This window comes from Brachyhypopomus gauderio, chromosome 8, assembly GCF_052324685.1.
Source record: "Brachyhypopomus gauderio isolate BG-103 chromosome 8, BGAUD_0.2, whole genome shotgun sequence".
Lineage (NCBI taxonomy): Eukaryota > Metazoa > Chordata > Actinopteri > Gymnotiformes > Hypopomidae > Brachyhypopomus > Brachyhypopomus gauderio.
Genome location: NC_135218.1, coordinates 5143082 through 5152816, shown reverse-complemented (window position 1 = coordinate 5152816; position 9735 = coordinate 5143082). Strand labels below are relative to the sequence as shown.

At 41.4% G+C, this 9735-nt stretch overlaps 1 protein-coding gene across 1 annotated transcript in view; it reads left to right on the top strand.

Annotated features, from left to right (window-relative positions):
- The first annotated feature begins 1051 nt into the window (after positions 1-1051).
- The window catches only part of slc12a5a (solute carrier family 12 member 5a), a 125477-nt gene continuing 116793 nt past the window's right edge, over positions 1052-9735 (top strand). Inside the window, exon 1 of the mRNA XM_077013954.1 lies at positions 1052-1452. Coding sequence (XP_076870069.1) covers positions 1299-1452 — 154 coding nt within the window. The 5' untranslated portion in view covers positions 1052-1298. The remainder of the gene's footprint in view (positions 1453-9735) is intronic.

Here is a 9735-nt window from a genome sequence, read left to right as displayed (position 1 = left end):
TTGAGTTTTGTGTATGTGCTTGATTAAGTCTTGTGTTGTTTGTTGGCTTGTTTAGTGTTTATAAATAGATGACATTGTGTCAAGCTGATCTTCTAGTTAAACTCTCCCATTTCCCCCATTAGTCTGAAGGAACGATATGACCAGGGGCGAGGCTAGGGTATTTTTAGTGGTGCTAGAGCACCACCGTGAAGTTGCTCAGCACCCCCTGGCTCAACACATTTTAAAAATATTATATTATGCAAAAACCTTGCTCTGTACCTGCGCAATACTTTAGTATTGTGCCTCTGTGAGCACTAGGGGCTGGGCACCCCTAAAGACCAGATCCTAAAATCGCCCCTGGATATGACTATGCCTGAGTAAAGAGGAGGTTTGGGCAACACTGGGAACATGAACTGTGGTAGCAGGACAGGCTACAAATGGCCAAGAGCCACACGTGGACCTTAATATATCAGACCTGCATCAACTCCATCTCCTCCATCACCTCCATTGATGGTCCCACAAAACATGTTTGCTGTGTCACACCATGGCAAGATAATAAACTTGCATTTCGTGAAACAAATTACTTTGAATCAAAATTAATAGAAAACAATTTTACTAAAACATTTTCAATCAAAGTACTAATACTTTTTCAACGTCAACAAGCTCGACATACGTGGCCATAAAACCTTTCGTGCATCTTTTCCCTTCGAGCTCAGTGATGTCTTGTGTCTGGCGCGTGCCGGAGATGTCTTAAAGGGCCAGCTGACTTGAATGCAAGCGAACGCATTTATACCCCCAGTACTTTTCAAAGCAAAGTTACGCTCATATAGATATACGTGATAACAATAATAATAGTAGTAGATATTAAAATATAGACGTATAATCAAATAATGTTCCGAATTCAAAATGTGTTCTTCATATAAATACGTTTGTGAATCCGAGTTTGTACTTTCGTACGCTACTTGCACGTAGTAGGGACTCGTGTAGGCACTAGGACCCAGGAGCAAAACTGGACACGCACACACACACACACACACACACACACACACACACACACACACACCGGTTGATGCGTTGGTTGCAACTCATTCAAGAGCTCATGCGAACAATAAGGCCACGTCTCGGCCACGGAGACGTGAGAATAAACCCCGTTGTGTTATCCTAGTGCATGGGTCATTTCTTCCACATATATCAGTAGTCCGTTCCTCCCATCCGGTGGTCGGTGGCCGCATCTGTATCCGCATCACCGGTGAATTCCTCCACCGAGCATCACCGCCAGTGAGGCAGAAGCGGCGTCGCGTTGCATCTTCAGGGACAACATGAGCCAGAGGTTTACAGTCACCGCCTTCTCCAAAAGCGACAACGTGTCTGACATCCAGGGCGAAGTAAACCAGCTGTTTGAGGGGGACGAACCCACCCCCGGCTCATCGGACAAAGAAGGCACCTCGAACCTCTCCGAGGACACGGTGAAAGGTAGGACACCTGTAAACGAGCGATCTGAAGCTCTCCCGAGGGGTTTCTGATCGATGGTTAGTGCATGGTGGACGTGTGACTGGAATTTTAAGTGACGCCGTATGACTAAGTGGTCGCCCTGAGTGTCACTCCTGTATCTACAGGTGTAGTGAGTGACAGTCATCCCTGAACAGTAACACAGCACAACACTGTCTATAATGAACAACCCCATATTGAAATAAATATGATTAGCCAGATCAAAGAGAAACATGAGTGCAGTCTGTGCAAGGTTCTAATCCTGCAAGTTTAGCCTCTAAATTTGGGTGATTTACATTAAGGCAGTAATTTACACGCTAACATTTTGCAAGTACAATATGACTCATGCATACAGATTACTTAAAATTGGTGCTATGTTCTTAGGATTAGCCCGCCAGACCTCATAAGTGGTTTATTTATCATGTACATGAGTGAGTTAACTCTCATCTAATGTGGCTTCAGAGTCCATAGCTGGATACAGAATACATTTCTGAAATACCAGCGCTGATCCTTATTATTAATCAGCGCTGAACGCCAGTCAAAATTGCAATTGGTCCCTAAGATAGCTCTTCACAATGCCACAAAGAGACACATGTTTTCTATTCCGAGATATGACCTTATTTAAAAGGTGCCTCTGCTTGATGTTCTAAAATGATTCAAGGAGATACAGTACGTCTGTGAGCTTGTGACCCTCACATAACCTGTCACATTCAGGGCAGCCTGAGGAACAATTTCTTTGTGCTTAATTGTTATAGCTTGACACCTTGATGTAATTCTTCTTTAATGGAGATCATTTTATTTTTATTTTACTGTCCAAAATGTGCTCAGTGGGGACGGTGACTTCCATTTATTTTAAAGACTGACTGGTTGTTTCATTTAAAGTAGCATAATTATTTAGCGAGATTTCTCTGTGAACAACCCACATTCACATTTACAGCACAGCACATGTATGTAGTCAACTACTTACGTCCTTAAAGTAATTCTTGATGAAGCCCCATCCAGTCTGTCAGTCAAAACCTATCAAGATTTTGACCGCATAATGGTTGTTACATCATTCTGGAAGTATTTTTTCCATAGTAGCCTCCCTCTTCACTGATTCTAGTCGCTACTGTACCATATTGTACAGTGCAGTGTCAGTGCATGTCATAGTGCCTTGGCTAGGTTCCCTAAACAAAACCACTGTTTACCTTTGTCATCAAACCAGGCTTGGGGGCTCCCAAGTCAAAACTACAGTGTCTCCACATCCCTACAAACGAAGGAGACTTTTACAAGGTGCGCACCTGTAGTCGCCTAGAGACTGTGTAGCCTTGGAGAAGCCCTTGTCTCTGATTCAGGCTCCAACAACGTTTCCATGGCAACAGCTGCCATTTGTCCTGTTATTGGTGGCATGCTTGGTCTGGTGTAAAGAGGAGAGATGATAACGATAAAACAAAAATAGCTGTGTTGACGATAATCATCTTGTCAAATAAGGCTTTAATGCACTTGTTTTATCCTCAAATCACTTACGAAATAAATCGGACCTCCCCTATGAGTGCGAGTCACGAAGGACGATCCATCTTTTCATTTTCATGCTCTCAGGGGTTTTGACTTACACTGCTGCTCTTAGTGGGTCTGCACTTGTGTGTCTAGAGAGAGGAGCAGAAAGACTGCTCACGCCTTGTGAGGTCCCGCTGAACATCTCTGCCCAGGGATTTAAGAAAGGGGAAATCCTTGCTTTATAGGAGTGGAGCAAAAAAGGTTTTGATGCACTCAAGGCGACAGCGTTATTTTTCACAGTATAGATGATCTTGTTTACATCGATCACAGAGAATGAGATCACACTGAGTATAGGCTAATGTTTGCTGCATGGCTACATAGTTGCAGAGAAGTCAGGAGTCCTGTTTACTGCTTACTGATTACATCACATATGTAAATAATATTGTGGAGTCTCACCAATGAGCATGTTTGCTTGTTTATTTATTTGAATATTTCTTGCTTCAATTCAAAAAAATTCCTATATCTTAAACTATAATGGAATATGTATAAACAACAAACAAACAACTATATAACTAAATAACTTTATAAATGCCATTATAATGTTTATAATGGTTTAGCTTCACAAAAATAATGCAATTATGTCTGGCAACATATACCAATATTAAAGCAATTAAAATAAACATAGCAATAAAAGATAAATCCAACTATTCATATACTAGAGCTAACTTATGCTAACTAGTGTACTAGCTGGCTATGTAAATTAATTAATCACCTCAGCATGTAAATTTGTATATATAAATTATTCAAATAGAAAACGTATTGAAATAATTTTTCAAAGATTATTCATGTTAAAATTTCACAGCAGTTTATAACAGACTTTAATAGATCAGAACCTCTTTTGTCAATAAAACATTTGCTACCATTTTTCATCAGTCAGGATTTAAGACTTGATGTTGGAGCTTTACTGCCTACAAGTCTAAACAAATGGAGGGTTCTTCTACTAGATTTATACTTGCAATCACTGGCCTTTATACTCCAAATAGAAACTCATGTGTTTTTCTGGACAGATCGAGAAATGACAGTAGAAAAATATTAGAACTTGTCAAGACGAACTAAGTTAGAAACAAAATAACAGTAAGGTTGTTTTGGTAAGCCCACTTAAAGCAGTGAAAGCTGGTTTTCCAGACACAAGTGTTATCTGTGTCTGGAAAACCAGCCGTCAGGGGCATTAGTGTAGTGAGACAGATCTGTATCACATAGCTACATAGCCATTACTTTAGCACAAATAATGCACTATGATGGTAATATGCTTAGCCAGCTAATACAATAGCATAAAAATTAGCCATTTAAATCTGAGATCATTTTCAGTATATTCTTTAGCCATTACAGACTGGCTGTACTGTCCCCAAATTTCGCTGCATTCCTTCAGTGTATGCAGACCAGCTGTGGCAGTGACTGAGAGCACAAAGGAAACTGAAAAGTGGTGTGAATTATGCTTCAGCTGCTTGATGACAGCTGTATGACTTTTAATAAATCCTTCTGCTGGATAGTAGACCAAGGAGGATATTACTACACATACTATACACCTGCCACCTACAGTTACTCTACCTCATCCTCTATAGAAGTTGTATGTAGAGCATGATTTCTGAACACTGGAGTTATTTTTCTTATTTTTTAAAGGTGGAGTGGTAAAAAAAAAAAGATGCAGTGCCTGTGAACACGTGAGCCAGCACCAAAATCGCAGGGAGCGAGGAAGAGTGTGGGAGTTTGGTGAGCGTAGACTATCGCTGGTAATATAAACCTCAGTGATGATGCTGAGGGAGGGAGGAAGGAGTGAGAGAACAACACCACGCGGCGGTGCAACCCCCCCCCTCCGCCCACACCCTCCGCCCACACCCTCCGCCCACACCCTCACTTCCTGAGTTTGAGTCACAGCTCAGCTCCGGAGGTCCCGGGAAAAGTGTGATCCAACCGTTCCATTTTTTGCTATCGTTAAAAATAAAAGTGGTCTGTGTGCTCAGGCCAGTAATTGCCAGATAATCTTTATTTGTATAGCACCTTTCATACATACATGCAACTCAAAGTGCTTTACAGAATAAATAAAAAGAAACATTAAAAGGAAGCAAAGATAAGACAAAAAGAAAATGTTAGAAGAAATTTAAAGATAAAAAGGAAACAAACATAAAAAAAAAATGTTCACTTCATTCCCTTAATTCACTGCAGTATTATCTACTGTGGTCTGAGATTTTGCTTTTTACGCCCCTAAAATGGACACCGAGCACGAGGTGCACCTTTGTTTTAGCACAAAGCAGCACCTTTGTTTTAGCCAATGTTTTGTTGAAGCCTGCACCTTTTTCATTGGCTGCTCTGCTTGACCTTATTTGCATAAAAATTCCAAGTCAATTATTCTCAAATACGACGGAGGCCATTAGTCTGTTGGGGGATGTTGATTGTTTTTCGCCCACAATGAATTACTGACTAGTCCATTGGTTCTTCACAATGGCTCATGGAGTGCTTGTTTTTTATTCATGATGATTAAGCTCTATTTAGACATAAATAAAGCAGGTGGAATCATATTTTAGAACAATGGCTGTCAGGTGTTGGTTTTGGTAAACCTAGGGTATTGTCTGTTAGCCTAGGTAACATTTAGTTACACACTGCTATCAGTTCCTTTCAGAGGAACAAAAATGTGTTGACCGGTAATCCTATGAGACTGAGAGAGAGCTAAGAATCTGTCTCTTTACTTTATATGGCTTGTATGTTCTCTCTAACCTTTCTTTCATTCTTTCTTTCTTTCTTTCTTTCTTTCTTTCTTTCTTTCTTTCTTTCTTTCATCTCCTGACTGTTTTGTCTTTTGAAAGTACTCACCTTACATAGCATGAATCTCTTTAATAAGTGCTTTTAAATTTGACCCTTTTTAACCCAATTACAGTATATTTTGATTCACATCAGACATTTGCCTAGCTCTAGCCCATATATTATTTTCCCCATTCTATGATGAGAATCATGCTTGTCTTTCTAATTGCATTCATACAGCATTAATGCCATAAAACCACTCCTGGTCTGATTCCTTTCTAAGTGAACTGATCTACTTCCAATAGCGTTCACTCTTCTGATTTAAGAAGAGGAGCACCGAATTGTGCTGCTCGCTACCGCTTTCACTGGCTATGTTGTAATCACTCTAGAGATAATAAGCTAAGCGTCATGCGGCAGGACTAGAAAAGTAATTGGTTTTGATATAGTGCAAATGGTACACAGTACACATTTATCCTGCATGGTGCCCGCGTACCCACACACACTCGCAACATATTGATCTTGATGGCAGATCATTCATGGAAACAGTAACTTCATTAAACAAATGCAGTCCTGTGAGAACGAAGCAGTGATCCTGATCCAATATGATATAGTATATCTAGACCAATTGCTTTTCTCCATTATAAATAAAATGCACTTTGCTTGCCAGTCTAAATTTCAACTCAAATCTCGGCTCATCTTGTTGAGCACTTGTTAAACCCAAGTTTATTGATAGCATGCATACTAAAGTCCTCAAGGTACATTCAGAGATAAACCTTCTTAATTGCAATATTAATATGCCATCTGTGGTTTCTAGCACTCAGCTGCCTCTGATGACATTAGATGGACATACCATTGTATGAGAATTGCTGTTCAGAAAATGGTTACGACACAAGTTTCACCCGTTTTTACATTGCACTTTTTCATATGGTGCTTCTGTTAAGATGCTTTCAGACGATGTCTATTGTTAAAAGTGCTAAATTTGCTTGCCTGCTATCAGGAAAGATTATGTAAATGATTTAGTATTCCAAAAAGCCATTAGCCTGTGGTCATATCTGAATAAAATGTTTGATGAATCTTTAAATGAATCACAATCCAACGTCTGCAGGTTTTTCTGAATAAGAATAGTCATTTTGTCCTCCAGTCATGTGTGGTTGGCTGTATGGTTGTATGCAGCCGTTAAGAGAAGCTTTGCTGGACTGCTGTGTGATTACAGGCTGAATGCATCAGTGAAAGCCTCCAAGTGACTTATCACAACAGCAGAGGGCAGCTATGTTCTGCAGAACTGCGCTTATGCCCTGTAGTGACTAAAGCATATCATTAAGACTCTCTGTCTGTCTGTCTATCTCTCTGTCTATCTCTACACCCCCCACCCCCCCTATCCACTGGTTACCAGCGAGGGGGCGGGGCATACCATCATCATCATGCCTGTTATGTAACACAGTGTCTGTGTGAAGAAAGAGGGGGCGAGGAGATGTACCGTCATGAACCTCAAAGAAATATGAATTCCAACTCTACTGCCAGAATAAAAGCTCTCCTTCTCACAAGCTCACATGCAGAAATATGAATTCCCACTCTTGTGCTAGAATAAAAGCTCTCCTTCTCACAAGCTCACATGCAGAAATATGAATTCCAACTCTACTGCCAGAATAAAAGCTCTCCTTCTCACAAGCTCACATACAGAAATATGAATTCCCACTCTTGTGCTAGAATAAAAGCTCTCCTTCTCACAAGCTCACATGCAGAAATATGAATTCCAACTCTACTGCCAGAATAAAAGCTCTCCTTCTCACAAGCTCACATACAGAAATATGAATTCCCACTCTTGTGCTAGAATAAAAGCTCTCCTTCTCACAAGCTCACATGCAGAAATCAACTGCAAAACCACTGTGCTCAAAACAGCACTCCAACCATCGGTGAATTGGTAGTGAAGAATAATGCAGGCGTTTTATTCAGTGTCATACAAAATTTTCATTTCTTCAGTCCATTTAATTAGAAATGTGTTAAACATGTTGCTGTTTCCCCCAAATAATAAAAAAAAACTGATAATTAATGGACATTTTCGAGCAATTATTTTCCCAAGTTTTTTTGAACACTGGCTTAATATGGAGTGTGTCGGTTCTATAAAACAGACAGACTCACAAATTCATTTTTAGATGGGTTCATCTTGATCTTATTGCGGTACAGCAGATTTTCAATACACCAAGATAAACTCTGCATTGCATATAATTTCATCATGGTCTCCGAGGTTAGATCGGTGCAAATCCCGCACGCTGTGTGCAGCCGGTACGCAACGTCCTCGCGCCTCTCAAGGTGGAACCTGCTCTTCAGAGCGACGGGCTGCCCATGTTCGCCCGTTACTGTCCCGCCCTTGACCTCTTTTTTTCCAGTGGGGTTTTCACTGTAAAAAAAAAAATGTCAAAAGATATCAAAGTCTACTACTCGCAAAAGTGCAGCAGTGTTTTGGCAAACATCCACTGTTAGATTTGACTGCAGCCAATCAGTTTCCAGGCTGGTTCGTTTCCCAGTGAGATCCCGCATGATCCAGACAGCTTTGCGTAACCTATGGCAGATGGAATGCAGGATCCAAAAACTGGTCCCAGGACAGATCTCAGAGATGAAGATGCAGGTCACATTTTTTCAGCGGGGCAACAGTGGTATTCAGACACTGCAGTATTTTCACTGTCCATGGACATGAGAAACCAGAGCTGTGTTTCATGCATGCAATTAATATTAATACTTTCATTTTCTTTTTATGTTTGGCTGAGGGACCAGAGAGGAGAGTGGCTTTTGCTGTATAACGTGCCCATAGCAAAACAGTTTAAGTTAGTAAACAGTGACTTTGAGAAGAGCTGAAGGTGAAATGCTGTTGATTGCTTTTTGCGAGTAATGCCTTGCAAATGTACATGCACGCATTCACATGCACGATGCCCTCCTGGGTACCATGATACCAACATCTAACATGACGTAACATCAGTGTGAAGTTAGCACAGCTGGATGATTCTCTCTCTCTCTCTCTCTCTCTTTCTCTATCGCTCTCTCTCTCTCTCTCTCTCTCTCTCTCTCTCTCTCTCTCTCTCGTCTCTCTACCCCCTACCTATGCCCTCAGGCTCCTTGTGAAAATGGAATGATAGTGAATGGAGAGGTAAAGGAAATAATGGAAAAAAAAACACCACACACCCCACAGCACACCCCACACCACACACTCCACACCACACCCCACACCACACACACCACACACCCCACACCACACACACCCCACACCCAACACCTAATCCTTGCAGCAGCAGGGATGTCTCAAGTGGCTGGTGCTCAGAACCCCAGCTGAGCTCATAACACTATTCTAGCTAAATCAGATCAGGGAGTACATCAAGACTAATATCCAACCAAAGGAGCTTCACCTGCTGACACCACACTTCACTCTCCCCCCCTTCACTCTTTTTCCTGTAGTTTATCATTATCATTACAGGGGGGTGAAGGGGTATTACATCTCGGCACAGTTCAACAGCAGAACAGTGTCGGAAAGGTGACCTCGGTTTGTAGCGCTTTCTCGACCAGCTGTCCAATCGCACGCAAAATAGAAGCAATTTGGGACTAGAATCTCAGCAGTCACGCGGCTCTGGCAGATTAATTGTCGGAGCTTTGTTGAGCATGGTGGTTTATTATCGGTGGGGTGCGGCTGCAGCCTGTAAATGAGATATTCCTCTTTTGGATACTCAAATGGCGGAGAGGAAGGCTGTGATGAATGGGACAGCCAGGCTCTGACCAAGCCTTCACTCAATATGATGGGCAGCAAGGCACAATAACTGTCCCACATGGACAATGCCTGCACTTGCAATGAGGAAGACGCTCTAATATCCACGTTACCACGTTATGTGAAATGTTTGCATCGTTTACTGTGTGATTTTAAATTGCATGTAAAGCATTCTGAACTAAACAAAGCAACAACCTACTACCTGGTCATCCATACTTTCCTGTATGTCGTGTGTGTGTGTGTGT